At 49.1% G+C, this 17,653-nt stretch overlaps 2 protein-coding genes across 3 annotated transcripts in view; one reads left to right on the forward strand and one right to left on the reverse strand.

The window, feature by feature from the left end:
- LOC119089783 (serine protease 56-like) overlaps positions 1 to 1,688 on the reverse strand; it is a 2,879-nt gene extending 1,191 nt beyond the window's left edge. Inside the window, exons 1-3 of the mRNA XM_037212598.1 lie at positions 1,670 to 1,688; positions 534 to 700; positions 133 to 401 (exon numbers count right to left, since the gene is read on the reverse strand). Coding sequence (XP_037068493.1) covers positions 133 to 401; positions 534 to 700; positions 1,670 to 1,688 — 455 coding nt within the window. The remainder of the gene's footprint in view (positions 1 to 132; positions 402 to 533; positions 701 to 1,669) is intronic.
- A 4,841-nt stretch (positions 1,689 to 6,529) lies between these two features.
- LOC119089624 (ribonuclease P protein subunit p30) lies at positions 6,530 to 12,171 on the forward strand. 2 transcript variants are annotated; one of them, XM_037212405.1, is made up of 9 exons: positions 6,530 to 6,806; positions 7,605 to 7,725; positions 8,906 to 9,072; positions 9,499 to 9,573; positions 10,263 to 10,331; positions 10,678 to 10,884; positions 11,163 to 11,230; positions 11,560 to 11,639; positions 11,880 to 12,171. In XM_037212405.1, the coding sequence occupies exons 2-9, from the start codon at positions 7,608 to 7,610 to the stop codon at positions 11,996 to 11,998; spliced, it is 903 nt and encodes a 300-aa protein (XP_037068300.1). In that variant the 5' UTR covers positions 6,530 to 6,806; positions 7,605 to 7,607; the 3' UTR covers positions 11,999 to 12,171. The 2 variants fall into 2 exon arrangements, with proteins under 2 accessions (XP_037068300.1, XP_037068301.1); XM_037212406.1 differs by lacking the exon at positions 8,906 to 9,072.
- The last annotated feature ends 5,482 nt before the right edge of the window (positions 12,172 to 17,653 follow it).

The following is a 17,653-nucleotide window of genomic DNA, read 5'->3' on the forward strand; positions in this document are numbered from 1 at the left end:
TAGCCCGGCTCGGCGCAGCGGTAGCCGTTGGAGACGACGCCGATGACGGCGTGCGTGCCGTCGGGGCGCGAGGCGATGAGCGGGCCGCCGCTGTCGCCCGTGCAGGCGTCCCGGCCCGGCGCCGCCGCGCACAGCTTGGTGCGGCCGAAACCGCCCGGGAACGTGTACCGGAAGTCGGGGAGCGTGCGGTACTGGGTCTCGCACTGGTCGGCGTCCTTCAGGCGCACCTCGGCGACGAGCAGCGACTCCGACGTGCTGCCGTTGAAGGCCTGGCGGCCCCAGCCGGCCACGCGGACGGGCCGCCCCTCGAACCGCTCGCCCGGCTCCGGCAGGCAGGCGGCCGCCATCGTCGCTGAGAACGTCACCGGCCGCGTCAGCCGCAGCAGCGCCAGGTCGTTGTGCTTGACGCGCGGGTGGAAGCGGGGATGGCGGAGCACCTCCGCCACGCCGCGCCGCACCACGCCGCCGCCGAGCTGCACCCGCAGCCACGCCGGCGGAGGCCAGGACTTGACGCAGTGCGCGGCTGTCAGTACGGTGCTGGCCGTGATCAGCGTGCCGCCGCAATGCCAGAGCGTCTTGCCGCCAGAGCGGCGTATGCCCAGCCGCACCGCCCACGGCCAGGCGCGGGCCGACGCGCGGTGCCCGCCGACGATCTTGGCAGCAGCGGGGGCGTCTCTTGTACCCGGCACGCGTCCACCAGCTGGCGGTTTACCCGCCCCACGTGCCGACAGCATGCGCTCGGGCGCTCGCAGCGCTCGCTGCTCGTCACGCCCACCGTGCAGTTCTTGCGCGTCGCGCATACGCCAGCCTTGCCTCTTGTGGTCTCGCAGAAGACCGTTCTTCGGGATCCGATGGGCGTGCGTCGGCGCGGTGCGCGCGGTGGCCGCGGGAGAAAGTGGCTGCTGGCCATCTTCACGGGGCGCTTGTCCGCTGCGTTGAAGATGCCCGCACAAGTCCCGTTGCGGCAGTGGCTGCTGTCGCACCCCGGCTCGGTCCCGCGCTGGGTTCGGGGCTTCGCATGGGCGGTCCACGTCTGCCCTGCGACCAACGCCGACAGCAGCACCACTAAACCGGAGAGTTGCATGGCTCGGCGTGTGGCCCGCCTCTGGGCTCGGCCGCGGCCCGACGGACTTTATACCCCCGGGCGACGACAAGTCATGTCTAACAATGTGCTCCGAGTGGTAGTACTGGCGCCCCGGGCGGTTTGTAGGTCGCTGCGGACTGCGCGCCCTGGGTTGTTTCGGGTCGCGGTGGCGGTACGGTGGGCTGGCTGTTTGGAGTGCTGGCTCTGTGCCAGATTGATAGTCGATGCCCAGAGGTGTGTTTTCGGGGCAGGTTCGCTGTACAGGACACCGGTGCGCCCAGACGCGGGACAACACCAAAGACAAGGGAACGAGGAAGGGAGGTCCAGGGCGCAAGGCTGCCGTGGAGCGATTGACCTTACTCAGGCAAGCCCATTGTCGTAGGCCGGAGAGGAGAGGTCGCTATGAAAGACGTCCTAGTTGTAACGGGCGTGGAAAAGCCGCGAGACACGGTGACGCGCGTGGCGCACGGAAACGTTCCCCGTTCCCCACGTTGAGATAGTGCATTTATATCAGCAAGAAAGGTTTTTGGACTCATGAATTTTCGGCATTATGAGTTCAGAGTGTTTACACTGACAGTTGCCCACCTTGACTGATGATATTCATTATACCAGTGGTGTTCAAATATTTCCTGTTTGGACCAAACTCAAAGAAGAAATGAAACCCTTTCCCAGCTGCTGAAATATTCGCAAAGTAAAGCGACGCACTGAAAAAAACATTGCCCCTATGTTCGCGACCTCGGCAGGCTGCGTTAAGATGTCGTGTACTGTCGTCACCTGTGAAGACCCGTAGGCTGCCAGACAGTTTTTGGTTATTTATGTATATTTTTTATTATATGTATATCTCTAGTTATTGATTTTTATTTATATTTTTGTTTTTGGATTGTTTTTGGTTATTATCCTACTATATCTTTGTATAAGTACACAATTATGTTTTTATGTCTGCAATGAGCCTCGTATCCGTGTCCTTTACATACGCACACATTTCTTGGTCTCTTTGATGGTACATCAAACATAGATTAGTGTCTACCCGTGTTAACGCAGGGATATTTTTTGCTCATTCAGGCTCGATCATGAACTATACTATAAATTTCATATCTACAAACGCATATGTTCCGCCCCTATCTGCAGGGTCGTAGCATCGTGTTAACTACTACACACATTTTAATACACGACCTTTTGACTCACTTAACTCAATGAAGTTCCACCCAGTTATCAGGGCTTTTTGAACAACTGTGGCATCAACCTCCGTTAGGAACATCAACTCCGTTAGGCCGACAAGAGCGGGACGATATCTGAGACAACTCTTGCGACATATTTGCCTGTTTTGCTCCATTTGTCCCAAACTCCTGGGGCAGGCTTCCCGGTGCCTTTGTCAGCGGCAGTCCCAGTGCCTTTGTCAATGTCAGTCGACAAGTCGGGCGGAGAAAAGTGCCCTATATGACTGGCAGAGCGTTCGCTCTTTCGCTGCAGCCCTATGAAACCACCACAACGCTACGCAACGTTTGTTGTTTTGTCGCCTGCAAACAAGCCCGCACAGAAATCCCGATGTTGCGACACGTTAGATGCCTTGCAGCGCATGTGTGAGCCGGCGCACCACGGCGACGACACAGCGAACTGGACAGTGGGAAGCACTGGGAGGCAGCGGCTAGGCGGCATACCGGAGGCGTCGCCGTATGCAGTACACCCGGCCAGACGAGTCTCGGCAGGATCAAGCCGAAAACACTAGTCCGTCCTCAAGCACTCTCGCCTCTGTGTGTGAGGAATGTTGAAAACGCGTTATTCACATCTGGTATTCAGTTTTCATGAACCCCTACTTCGCCTCACGCAGTCTCAACAGATGCTAAAATAAAACTTTTGTTATTGATTGTTCCTTTCGTACGAATCGTCAAAATGAGGTTACCGACCTAGTATCACTTGCATTTACTGTCAGTTATATTTCGTGAGGGTAACTTAGATAGCCATCTCGAAGGAAATTTTAACAAAACAAGGATGACGTTGAGTGTATGCTCATGTGAAAATGTAAAACACACTTCAAATGTTGATTTTTTTAACGCCAGTAGTCTATGATATACAAAAATAATATTCAAACATTATAATTTGTTTCCTGGTAGAATAACCCGTGTACAGTTTTTCTGTGACAAGGCCGGGCCTTGTTCGGGAAAGTACGGTTCTATTACTGACGTGACATATCGGAATGTGAATAAGTCTCGAAGTTAACATTGCTACCATTCAAAGACAGTGTTTTTAAGTCTGTGTTTTCGCCTCCCAATTACACATTTCACTGCTATCAGGTCAAGGGAATTATGTGACGTCTAGTCACAAGATCACCATTATGCTCAACACCGTAACCCAACAGATGCATCATAATCTCCAAATCACAAGATTTCGATTGGTATATCATACATGTGTATGCACACCGATTTTTGTAATATGCAGGCTATTTAAGATATACCTGCAGTGCGGAACTGAAAAATATCGCGCACTTTACCCTCAACATCACTGTTTGGTTGAATTAAAGAAAATCAACGAATTTAGAGCATCTGCTAGCAATTAAGAAGGAATAGCACAATCTGAGAGGTGAGTGTGTTGTTTTTACCCTTGATGGTTCAACTGTGATGGAATGCCCAGCCTGCCTGCGGGGACCGAGTCCGCTCCGGTTGCCGCCTGCCCGACCCCCCCCCCCCCTCCCACGGGGAGCCATCAAAACGTCCAGGATCGCAGCGTCCAGTGTTCATATCGACCAGGATCGCAGCATCCAGCGTTCATAACGTCCAGAATGCGCCTAATTCCGTGCCCATTCCGTTCATAACGTCCAGGAACGCAACGTCCAGAGTCACAAGTCCAGAGTCGAAAAGTCCAGTGTTCAAAACGTCCAGCACCCGTGGCAACCGGGCTAGTTTGGACTTTTGCCAACAGCTGGCACAGTCAACCTGACATTCCACTGATGATCACGTGAGGCATACAGAAAAGCATGGTTACTATAAATTACCACATGACACCTGGCGGCCGTGTCCGGCCTGGGCGCGGCCGCGCCCCAGGGCTCACCGGCGGACTGAGCGCAGATGCGCCGGGCGGCGGCGCGGCCGGGGACATGGCGGGCGGCGCGGGCTCGGCAGGGACCGCTGTGCCCACGGAGTAAGCGGGATCTCCCGCCCCGCCGCTGCTGCCGGGGCCCCAAATGCCGGTGTATACTCGATTGCTCAGGGGCCCTTCATATTGGTATTGGGTTCTTTCCATTTGCTTGGAGGACCCCTGTGCTGTTGCTGGGGCCCCATATAAGGTAACACTCCGAGGCACTCGACTCTCAGGGCCCCTCTTCATTGACCTATAGCTCTTTCCCTTTTTGAGCCTATTTGCTGAGGACTCTTCACTTGTCAGAGCTCTCTACGTTAACCCGTCCGGGCACTCTTGATCACACGGGGGCGTTAATTCATGTACACTGATCTTCGGCTAGTGCCCGTTTGTTCAGGGGATCCTGTACTCCGGCTGGACCCAATATGTTAGCCTGCCGGGGTACTCCCGATCGTTCAGGGGTATCGTTCAGGGATCGTTCAATATGGTAATGCCATATTGGTATTGGGTTCTTCTCGCTTGTTATGGGGGCCCTTCACTGTTCATGGAGCCTCCTTGTTGGCCTGCCACGGAAGTTGCGATTGCTCAGGTGCCGTCGTTATTGGTCTCGGGTTTTTCCGTTGTATACGAGGGCCTACGCCATTGACGGATGCCTAAATCTTGATCAGTTGTGTTGGGGCTTCACTTCTTACCGACTGATGACTGAATTCGCGGCTATACCGATAACATCGATGAATTCGTGACTGTCATTGTCGAAGATAATTTTGCACGCCGCCGACGTCGTGCATGTTATTTCCATTGTTTGTTGAATTTGTGACGATTGACCTGTACGTTACGTTTTAATGCATTTTTTAAAGGATAGGATATTCTGTATTCCGTTTAAAACAGACAAAGCAAAAGCTCTGTATTAGCCCTCAGCCATCAGCTGATCCAACTACCCGGCTTACCGTGTATAAGCCAAGAATCAAGCTTGTGCTTTGATTTTGATGGTATTTAGAAGCCAATTTAAGTGCATGCTGCCACGCTTTCTTCAAAATACTTAGCCCCAATATGACAGGATCCACCACGATCTGACGAAAATGAACAAGCTCCATGCATTTGCATACAAAGCACACTTAATTTTCTAGGGCTGCGCGCAGTAAGCTCGGCTCCCATATACGAACTGCATACGTAAGAATGTTAAAACTCAGTGGCCGAAATACGATGATTCTTCGTGGATACAGCCTTGAAATCTAAGGAACTCGCAAAGCAAGAAGACTGCACCAGTTTTCTAGCATTTTCACAGTGTACATGTGTCGAGATTTAGTTACCGTGAAGTTTACTGCCTTCGATCGCTCCGATTTGGTGTCGTGTTAGTTCTGGCCGGTGCTTTTGCCCGAATCGCACATCGCGTTTAATAATGACGTATATATGTATATATATATATATGTATATATATATATATATATATATATATATATATATATATATATGGGGATATGACGACAGACACACGAAGCTCGCAGAACTTGCACAGTATATGACTGGTGACTGACTCTTCTATATTACTAGCTCTTCATTTCATTTCGGCACACTAAACACTTTAAATCAGGGCATAAAACACGAGCATGCAAACCAACAATAAACTTCTCACTGAACAGCAATCACTGCCGTTTTGACCTGGCAACAACAAACAAGCCGTGCAGAATATATCATTAGCAACACACACTGTTACTAACACAATAATCAACACAACAAATCACAACACTGCATGCCAACCACCCGATACACACGCCATTTTATCAGTGTCTTCTTCCTTGTCTACGCGATTTATTTGTGATGCTGCTCCAAAGAGATATTTCAGTAGTTTGATTCATTTCTTTCCACACATAAAAATCACTAACAATATAGGCTAGCGTGCCAGGAGCTGGAGATCTATATGCGTGCCGACCTAGAGCAGACATAAAATTAGTCTGCCTTACACATCAGTCATCAATTCCTTCAAAAATGAGAAACATCACCAACACATACAGTAAATAACGGAACCAAATATTGCGGAGAATCTCATCCATAGCCCACAATACCAAATAGCGGGCAACCCAACAAGTGCTTTCCACGATTATCGTGCAGCTACTGCCGTGTGACCAGCCATTTCCGATGTCACGAGCGAGTGATCAAAGTTTTGAATTCTTTAATGCGCCTGCTGCCAAGGGCGTGCTGACGCGGCAAAGTTGGCGCGCTCAAACAAAACGTTGTCCATATCCATGCACAGTGGTTTAACTGGGCGACACTGCACCGCACGTTGTCACACGTCGGCTGAGGCGGGCGAAGTCGGCTTCGGTAGCCCTCTATCGGGCAATATCCGAAACCATTAGGTGATGGGTTGCGGGGAAGTAGGATAGCATCCCTACCCCGCCGCCGCTGACGACGTGTGGCGATGCCAGCCGGGCCCAGTTCCGCCTGACGCTGGCCCCGCCGCTGTGCCCCTGCGCAAGCATCCAGTTCTGCTTGGGTGGCGTGTGTCTGCCGCGTATTCCAAACTGGTTCGCCTGTCTGGCGGACCGGATGTGTCTGTCGGGCCGGTGCCGAGGCGGTGTGTGCTGGGCAGCGCCAACCACCACTACTACCACTACCACTACCACCACCACGCAGCGGCCAGACACCAGCGGAGGTGTGGGTTGTCCCACCCCGTCGTGTGGTGGAGTTGGCATGCGCTGCATGGTACTTCCGAACGGATGTAGAGTGCCTGCGTACGGGCCTATATTATAAAGTTTGAAAAACGAGACATACAGAGACCTTATAGAACGGAGGAGAATACACTATTTTAAAGCGGTCTCCATTGAGCGCAACTCATTTCTCTTATGCTACCTTGATGATCTCCATGGCTCTGGAAAAGACCCCTCTTGGCTGGCTCTCTATTCACTTTTTTATAAATGTACTCCGAATGGTTTGCATGGGTGACTGGGTTCATGGTGCCTGCTAAGTAAAGCTTGTTACATGCACCCAGTTAATGGTGCCCTTATAAAAACATTTCTTGATTTTACTGGTTTTGTGGTAGAGAGGATGGGTTGTAAAAAGTGTTAGAATGGTGATGAATGTTAGAATGGAAAAAGCAATGAAACAGTCCTCATTTTCCTCCGAGATGTTAGAAAAAATTTATTTCTGTCAGGTTGCCTCTGTTTACCCTTGGCCATACTATGATATAGATGCTGAGGCATTGCATGTCTCAAAATTGTGTGTGATTGATGTGTCTCAAGATTCACAAGTAAAGCAAATTTATGTTTTGCATTAATAGTTTGTTTCAATATGATTTTAAATAAAGATACTTACAATGCATTTTGATTCAATCAATCATCAGCTTCTTTATCCACTTAAAGTATTTTTAGCGCAGCTTGTCATGAGTTCATAAAATATTGAACATGCCATGTATTACATAACAAATGCTGACTCATGGATGCATTCTTTTCAGGGCATGAACACCAGAATGGATGTTGTAACTGATGATATCAGCGGATTCTTCGACCTCAACATCAGCTCCAGTGTTCAGTCGGGCACAAAACTTCAAAATGTTTTGGATCGAGCGGCCATGTGTAGGTTTGTTAGGTACTGTGTGATATGTGCTAGACAGTAAGCAGCAGCCAGTTTATTGGAGGACTCACCAAAGAACAAGACTGTGTCTGAGGCTGAATGTACATGTGGATGCTGTTATGTGGAGTGCATGGTAATGAAGGCAGTGGTGTGGAATGCCAGCAAAAAAGAGGAAAATAGGCAACAAGAGGACTGACATGCAACATTATCACTAACCTGGCTTTGATGCTAGGCAGCTTGAAATATGCTGCAATGCGTCATATCTTTGGAAATACATCTAAATCATGTGCCATGGAGCAGTGAAGATTATGGACAATTTTGGCTATTTTGTGCAACAATTTTAACAAATTACAGCATTATTTCTCAGTGGAGCATTTGTGTGAGACTAGCCAAAGCACAGTTGAAACATTGCCTGCTGTGTTCACATATTCCTGTGGTGTGAATGGAGAGTCTGCCATACCAACAGTCCTACAAAAATACATATGGCTGCCCTGAGAGCACTTATGGCTGCACTGTGCTTCATTTGACCAACCCTGAGGCAGTTAAGATGGCGATCACGAGCACCTAGTGTGCTGAGCGAGAATGCCTTGCCAGCTTGGGTGCGTAGTTGTACGGCAGGGCGTTCGCCCACAACTGCGTGCGCAAGGTCGAGGGTTCGAATATGGATCCCAGTCCATGTTTTTTGTACTCCCCGCTCCCGTCCCTGCTGATTGAGTGATCCCGCCACAATCAGCCGGACATAATGTGACACTCATTTAACTCCCAAGAATGGTAAATGCATTATTATGGGATGTAATGTTATGGTATTATGTTACCACTTCGTTGTGTGTAGTGCACATATGCACATGGTATGTGCACAATGTGGTATCGATGGTACATTAGTTTTTCTGGGAGAACCATAGGTACGGTCACCGCGGTGCCTGCAAGGGTGAGAGACAGGCGACGTTTCATAGCCCCAATGGCTGAGTGTGTCGTAAAGCCTCAATAGTATGCATGTATGTGCGAGGCTTGTACTCGCAAGTTGGGTTCTTTTCCTAAAGTTTTGGGTTTTTGGAACTGATACGATTAAGACACTAAGCTTTTCATAGAATAATGCCTGATACCCCAAGCTGACCAATCCTCCATAGATTAATTTTCACAGACACTACTCAACTGACATTGTGGTTATTTTCGTCATTACAGTGGGCTACACGACAGTGGCGGTTAATGTCACAGTAAACCTGGATGAATTGGAGTCAGTTACATCAAAAAAGAAGAAGATTAGAAAGGGTGCGCGGGCAGCGGACACACCATTGACAGACGGTTTTCCAGACCCAAATGAAATTCAGTTTTCCGCTCCTGTCTGCTCTGTAAGTTAAACACTTGCCGCAGGTCATTCCACTTTTTTTGTTTTCTTCCCTGCCCAGCGTGTCTATTGTATTTTCACCGGTATAGTGTACGCTTCGTAGCGTATATGTGTCGAGGACCTGCGTAGTGGCTGACAATGTTCCGGTCATCTCTTCCTCGCTTCCTGAGATGGATATAAACAATGTGATCAGGTGCGGAGGAAGCGTATATGATAGTTCGGTTGGTGGATGCCGGGACCGCAATATTTCACAGCGCATTGCGGGACGGAAGTGTAGTTGTCTTTCAATCCACCCACAACTTGGAAAATAGAGTGGGTCAAACCCGGAGAGAAATCCGTTTATCGGCTCGTTTGGGGGCAGGTTGTGTCATCTTTCCGCTCCTCAACCGCCCGCCCCAAGTAATGTTGCGGAACTACTCGTCTGTCGCAGGGAACAGGACGGAAGCTTCGGGTCTTGAAGCGCGTAACTCTGGCATTCTCCGGCCAGGGTGACATGTCACGCATCGTGAGTATGGCTGAACAAGTGTACCTCGTTTGCTCGTGGTTCGGCGACCCGGACAGGTGGATTGGCAACTGTCCAAATAGAGTTGACCAGGTACAGGGCGGGCGTGGCGTAGCATGTTACGACACATATTCAGATAAAATCATCAAAAGCACAGTCTGAAGACAATGATCATCTGATGACCTGAAGCAGCAAACTTAGATGATGTGTCCGGGTTACACTTAATGAATGCAGTGCAGGTGCTGTGAACGTAAAACATCACGCAAAACATTGGAAAGGTTTTGAAAAAAAAACGTTCTGCTGTCATTTCTGTATTTTAGCTTAATTGCAACGTTTGAAATAAGGTATATCTGTTATCATGTCACAGAGACGTAGTCTTCAATTTAGTTGGGGTGGGATGGGGACTAACGCCCTCCCTTCAACTAGGGCCCCAGCCCCCCCCCCCCCTCCCCTCCCCTCTCAACTTTGGCGTGCCAGAGTCGGAGAGAATCCTGTTTGCTGGTATATTTTGGTTTTGGGACCAGGTCGGTTCATTTTTTGTTGCCCAGCCCCCCCCCCCTTAATAAATCCCCTTAAGAAAAACCGTGCGCCTGTCACGTCATTATGTATTCATTGTCATTTCCTTGTAGAACATTGTTTCTCTGTGAAACCCGTTTGTTTTCCATTTATGCTTCTTTTCTGTCCTTTTTTAGGGGCGGTCCACCAACCTGAAAAGGTTCGACTTGTTGGCAGTTCAGCCGATTACCCAGGCTGCATTCAACGTAAGTTTTATTGCGCATCCGTCGTACGGCCTGATGATATTTCTGCGGCTATGATGACGATGCACCTTTAATTGGCTTCTTTCGCGCAGAAAATATGCACAATTTTGTCTCACATAGATGTTGACATGTGTTGAGGAGTTTCCACAGCTACGGACTTACGATAGTCACGTAAAATAGAGCAAAGAACGCAGATATAGGTGGCACACTACACGAAAAGATTTGCTCACCACCTTGACAAATAGGTCAAGACAGCCCTGAAGCCTGTCTTTGTTGGACACCTTAATCTTAATATGCCTTAACCCAACGCCACTGAACTAGCTGCTTGCGCGCGCGTATGTGTTTCCAGCTGGCGTGCCAGACACTGCCGATCGACATCATCAGCATCGACCCGCTGTCGTTCCGCGGTTTCATGCTGAGCCGGAAGCTGAGCGGGCTGGCGTCCCGCCGCGGTATCGCTCTGGAGCTGGTGTACGCACCGGCGCTCTCGGCGGGCGCTGGGCGCCGCCAGCTGCTTCTTACTGCGCTCACCGTCACTAACGTCACCGGCGGCAAGGTGCGACCCCCGCTCACATTACCCCGCGAGGTACAGCACCCCCTCCCCCCCCCCCCCCCCCCCCGGCAGTGACAGCGAGGTGCGGCCCTTCCTGGCTTTTACCCGTGGCAGGGATGCATAACACCTTGTTCGACAGTGAGCGATCGGCAGCGTGTCTGTCGTGTCATAGTTACCGGTCTGCATTTCCAACTCGGAGTCATGGAAAATGGCATCGTCCGGCGCGAATGTCGCGGTTTGATGTCTGATGTCATCAGCTGACTTATCGGGACGTGTTTCAGAATGTGCTCGTGTCCAGTGGAGCCAACCACGAGCATCAGCTGCGTGGCCCGTACGATGTGCCTTCCGTGTATCCTTTAACAAGCGCTGGTGGTGGCCGGTGCCCTCTGAGGTGCAGCCCACCCTGCCTTTTTATACCGACGGGAGGATTTGGGTTGGCCACGAATTGGTCAGTCAAGTGCTGCGTTCTTTCGACGGGGGCTTCGATGCCAAAAGCCGCTGGCGCGCGTTGCTTGGCGACAGTTGACTTGTCAGAAACGTAATGTTGTCGCGCGTTTTCGATTCTACTAAAAGTTGAGTTTTCCTGTCGCTGGCCTCTGCCAGCATAACAGGCACACGACCGCTTGCTGTTGACTCAGCCCCAGCTGTGCCGTCGATGTATCCTTAACACTGGCGCAGTGCTCAGCTGATGGGCCTCTCCGCCGCCGCAGCCAAGGCAAGCGTCTCCAGTCTGCCCAAGAGCACCGTCACACATGCCGGTGAGTGCTGCAACGGCACTGCGCTCGTCAGCCTGCGGCCGGGGCGGCGTCTGTGACGCAGCGCCGGCACTGTTGGCCCCGGACCGGGGCAGGCTCTATGTGCCTGCGGAGCCCCTGTATGGCCGTGTCGCCGTGGGGCGGTGCCTCTCCGGCCAGCTCCGATAGGGCCAGGTCACGGCCGCGTGCCGCGCAGATCTGCTGTGCGCCGGTCAACTTACACCGACCCTCCGACGCCCGCAGTCGGCAGAAACTGCACCGGGTTCTGCATGGCGCAGCTGGTGCCGGTGCCGGAGGCCGGGGCGGAGCAGACGACCGCCGGCGCCGCGCCTGCCGGCAAGAGGCGTCGCACGACAACCTGACGGCGACTCGGCCAGATGGCACGTGCTCGCTGGGCGCCGGACCGGGCGATGCCGCCGGCGGCCTAGGGTGGGGTGCATATGTACCGCTCATTGGTGATGCGCCGACGCCAGCGCAAAGCTTGAACCTCGTGACCGTTGGTTCCCGCGTTGTCAGAAATAAATCGAAGTCTGGATTTCAGATCACTGGTTGGAGTGCGCGAGCGTGAACTTGGCCAATTGATACTACGGACGCGTAAAGCACAGAGCATCCGCCTGAGCATAAGGGTGCTACCACCAGAGGAGACGCTTCCCCTCAATTTTGCAAGTGTTATCACGTTTACGGCGTGCCATGTGTAGGACGCACATAACATGTGACATTCGGGGGCCAGAGTCTAGAATAAGATATGGCAGCAGCGACGCACATTTCACGACTAGCCATAGGCTCCCTGTGTTAAAATGCCCTTTTTCAGGCCCACGGCATTCCAAATCTTGAACAGGTGTTTGCACAAAAAGTACATAGAAATGAAGTTTGGACACGTCTCTTTCAATTCCCAGGATCAAAAGTGTGCGTCGTGGCACTCCTTTTAGAGCTATTAGTCAAACCGTAGACCATCCAAGCGCCGCGATGTTCAGTCGCCGGATCGAATCTCGTTGCCGCCAGCTCCTCAGCAGTGTTGAGATGGAACATAGAGTCGATACGGCCGCAGACTGGCGACATGAATATTGAGTGCAATGATCTCTTGATTAGTTTTTTCATATGCATATATATATATATATATATATATATATATATATATATATATATATATACATACATGCATATATCCCTGTCATTTTCCAATGTTTTGGTTGAATGTACTTGCTTTCATAACATTTTCGTTGCGTTCATATATATATATATATATATATATATATATATATATATATATATATATATATATATATATGTATATATATTTGCTTGCTTAGGCAGTATGCTTTCATGAATGCAAGGTGTGTTAAACGCAAGGGCAGAACACTCTCCAGCCTTAAACAGACAAAAACGAATTCCTGTACAACCCTCGAACTATTAGGTGGTGGGCGGTGAGCACTATTGATGTCATTGTTGCAATATGTTTCTGTTTTTTGTAGTGTTCTTATTGTGAGTGTAGTTGTCATCTATCCAAGTGAAAATAGGATTCTGTCTTACTTTAAGTAGCTATGCTTCATCCGTGTTCTCCGGACCAATATATATATATATATATATATATATATATATATATATATATATATATATATATATATATATATACGCGTGCTGTGGCAGCATGCTTTCATTAACGCAACTTTTGTTATACGCACGGGCCAGTGTACATTTGATCAATTTCTTGTGAGTTTGTTTAATTCCTCGAATTTTCGGCAAGGCATAAATAAACTCGCCTACAGTCATATGTATCAGTTTCGGCTAGTTGACGTTTCAAGGACATTCTTTCTACATTCTCAAAGCAATGTAAAACGGCCGGGCGACAAACATTCAAATACGGCAAAATACGAAGCATTCCATACGAGATATGATCATTGGTGAGCTATCAGTTAACATTATACATCCGATTATCTACGTAAGTTGTTCAATGCATTAGCGAGGAACATTAGTCACATAGATAAGAAAGTGGTATGCGCTTTATTCCTCGGCGGAAAAAACAGGAGGATGGAGATATAGTAGGGTCGATATCTCGGCAACATGGTTTTTTTTAAACAATAGCAGAAGTGAACTCATAATCGCAAGCCGATGATTCTAGTCGATTTTTTAAGGTTGGTTTTTGAAACAGTGAGCCCCAGTTTTTAAAGAACACCAATATTCAGGGAAGTACAGAAAAAGCAATGGCCAGCCATTACCACATGCATGCTAGAACACGTGTTTGCATGTACACGTGTGTTCGCGCATTCTTTTTCTTAGATAGGCGCTGTATCGTGGCAATGACTGGCAATCGCTTTTATTTAATCCGCTGAATGTTGGTTTCCTGTAAAAACTGGGGCATGCTGTTTAGAAACAAAAACTGAAAAATCGAGTATGATCATCGCCAGGCAATTTTGAATTCACTTCTGCTATTGTTTCGATAAACGCATGTGGCCGAAACATCAGTCCGACTGTATCTCCATTCTCCTGGCTTTTTCACCGAGGAATAAGGCTAATACCACTGTTTTATCCGAATATTAAGTCAAATTCAAGAACTCATACAAACAGACGCATGCCACTTTCCAGCCAGTTTAATCCCATGGAAAGGCGAAGACATCGAATCACCCTGCTGTCACTGGGTGACTGAACAGGTCCAAAGTAATGCATGATTTAGGTTGTTTGTTGAAGTCAGTCATTCTTTCTCAGATGACGATGGCTTCAAGAACTTGTAGACGGCGTTTGTTCGCACATGACTTTAGAATCAGTGTTTTCAGCCAGGTCAGAGCGTAGGTGTTTTTGATTGTGGGTTTTGGGCACATCGTGGTCTGGAGCTCCCTCCTGCAGGTGCATAGTCGTGCGTCGTGGTAGATATGTTGTAGTCATACCAATATAGGTAGGGTTATGGAACCGGCAGCCTCTTTAAAGGCATTTAACTTGATACACTATTGGTTCACTTTAGTTGGTTTTGGTCCGCTGTCAGGCTGTTTTTTTATAAGGATGTTACTAGTTGTTCTGTTCTTGTAATAGATGGCAAGTCTTATTTCAGTGTTTTCGTCAGCCGGTGTGATATTTGTTTTCATTATGTTCCGCAAAACTTTTTCATCCACCTTGTCTGACAGGAATATTTGATTTCGATAAAAAAGTTGATGGGCCGGTTTCTTGTCCAGTGGTTTCTAGTTTGGCCGATTCAAGGTGGACTCAATGTCTTCACAGATGGCTCTATTCGAATAGCCATTATTAACGAGTGACTGCTTACACCGTTTAAGCTCGTGGTGCGTGGTAGACTAGCTGGAGCAATATTTTAGGGCACGTTGTACAAACGAACGTGTGACGGCCGAGCGGTAACGCTCCGGGCAACAAAGGTGTCAACAAATATGGTTTGTTCAGTTCCAGTGACGATGTTATGATCGTGGTAGACTTCAGAACATAAAGATTCATCCTGTGCGATGGTGATGTTATAATGGTGGTGTTTCTGGTAAGGTGATCTCGGGTGATGTGGTCCTGTTCTTTTCTCACGTGCTCTTTTGGGGTTCTTTTTCAGCCAAGTTCATCGTCAACCACCTTGGTAGTGACACCAACGTACCTTGATCGCTTTAGGAGCCTGCAATCTCGTATGGCACAACGAAAGTGGTAAACTACGTTGGTTCCTTTGAAGGGGTCGGATTTGACCGTGATTAAAATTTTATCTTAAAAAATAGCCTTTCCCGTTTCAGTTGCAGCCAAATGGATGGTAATGAACTTCCCTTTTCCCGAACCCCGACAATGCAAACGCCATCTTTTCTAGAAAGCCTGACTGGAAATGTGAGATGACTCACTTTATAATATTTAAAGAACATATAAAACACGTTAAAAGTACTGCCTACATTTTGTACCATTGTCACAATGTGAAATGCACCATGGCAAAGCAGGTAAGTTTGTTGTCGTGTTTTGCGTCTTGTCACATAATGTCACGCCCGTAAAATGATGAGTCAACTTCCAGATATATTGATTTGATCGCCTCATTAAATTTTAAGCAGCATTGACATAGTGGTCGCTTCACCAATTGGTCAATATCCAACTTACTTTCAGATGTGGATAGCGTGCGGAACGGCACATCATTGTACATTCGACGCGCATAAGCGATTGGGATCGAAATGAATCCTTTTTTAGAATGGCTGCTGCAGATAACCATTGCACGCGAATTTTGTGTTTTGTGGGATTACCGGCGACTGATTTTGGAAACTAAGACGAAGGTGGTGATTTTATCCCCGTCGGTGGTAAATTCATTTTCGCTCGGAAAGCCTATGCGATAGATTTATTATCGATTTCAAATGCCCCTTTATGTCACTTCCAGTTAAGCCAGGCCATGAAATTTAACAAGTTACCAGTTCGATCCATTCAGTTTTATTTTTTTGAAATTTTCAAAAACAACTTTTTTGATTTTCAAAAACATTTTCGGGTACCGAAACCAGCAAGCCGATATGGTGTCTTATCTCCGTTCATGCGTATATTGGTTACTGTTGGAATGCAGCGTTGGACCTTAAGCTGGGTTAGCAATGCAAGAATACTAGTCAACGGATCTTCTCGTGGTAAAAGGTAAAAAACGCGAGAGGCGTCAAAGGGAGTCCGAGATTTTTTAACTTTGAAATAATTAGATTGTTGAGCCAGCTACAGCCGAGAAACTGACACGCATAGCGCTATGGGAAAACGTTTCTTTCGTGTTGTACATGCGTGTTTTACACGCGTGACAGGGCCTGGCGGTTTATAAACGGCGCTCAGATATGCACATTATTGGTTGTAATGTACTCGGTCCAGTATAACGAGAGCGACGTTTCATGTTAATGTTATCATAATATTGGAGACGGGTGACCGGTCCTGGATAATTACAAGCGCCAGACATGTACTGTGATATAGCTTCGTGAAGCTGGGACCCCCGCAGCGCAATAAAGTTGTTTTTTTAACATAAGGAATCTTACAGGTACATTGGGTGGTACTCATTTGCCACCATCGTTGCTACGATGTCATCTAACATACGGGCGCAGACAATGGAGGGTGGGGGGGGGGGGGGAGCAGGCACAATGGCCTCGTGGCCCATTCGGTTCCTCAGGAACCAGCGGGTTCCTCAGGATTGACAATGAACGGCCCGATTAGAGGGCTTGAACGGCCGAAAAGCTGGCCGGAGTCCCCAATCCGAATGGCCGGGGCCCTCTGAGGTCAGGGGGCCTCTGGCGGTGATAGGGGCCCTTGTGACAATAAAGCCCCTCATTGCGGTCGAGATGGCCAACAACCAGCTCTTTGTCGGACTGAGGCCCATTTTCTAAGCATTGACAAGGTCTGGATCTGCGAATGAGGCCTGGCAAGTCGCATTAGTCGGGGTTCCCGTGCCGAGCAGGATGTCCTCTGATCCCAGTGCATGCATAATAGGAAATTATCTGCCGCTCGAGTCGGCAGAGGCCCATTTGGTGCCCATCACAGCCCACCACAGGTCTTCTACGTTGAAGTAGCCCGCCTTTCAAAGGGGCCCTTAGTAACGAACGGGAGCCTTCTACCTCGCTTCAGCCAGTGACTCATTGAGGGGAACTGGGGCTTCTGTGCAAACTATTGGACGCTTTGCGCCCGTAAGCGATCTTTTTGCGTCAGTGAGAGCCACTGCGTAGATTGGGCTGCAGCTGCTCCGGTCAGAAGACAGCCTGCGTCGGGGGGGGGGGGGGGGGACCGATATACAATACATTCCCTGAGGGCCTCCGAATGGGTCGAGGGGCCCAATCCCCATGTCGCGAGATGGCAGCTGGTGAATACCTTGGGCTGGGATGGAAAGGTTCTTTAGCCACTGGCCGGGAAAGGTAATGCACCTCCTTCGCCCTTCCCTGGCGTTATACCATCTACTAGTGTAGGGTGGAGTGCTGTGCACCAGTGTATCTACCATTCTAAACTAACATCCACGCCCTCCTCCATACCGCATATCCGAGAGTCTCTTAACCTTATAAAATTCATTGATGTCCTCTAAAAGCGCAAACGCCGGCAGAACCGGATTATAGGGT

This window comes from Pollicipes pollicipes, unplaced genomic scaffold (assembly GCF_011947565.3).
Source record: "Pollicipes pollicipes isolate AB1234 unplaced genomic scaffold, Ppol_2.1 Scaffold_3087;HRSCAF=3621_pilon_pilon_pilon, whole genome shotgun sequence".
Classification (NCBI taxonomy): Eukaryota; Metazoa; Arthropoda; class Thecostraca; order Pollicipedomorpha; family Pollicipedidae; genus Pollicipes; species Pollicipes pollicipes.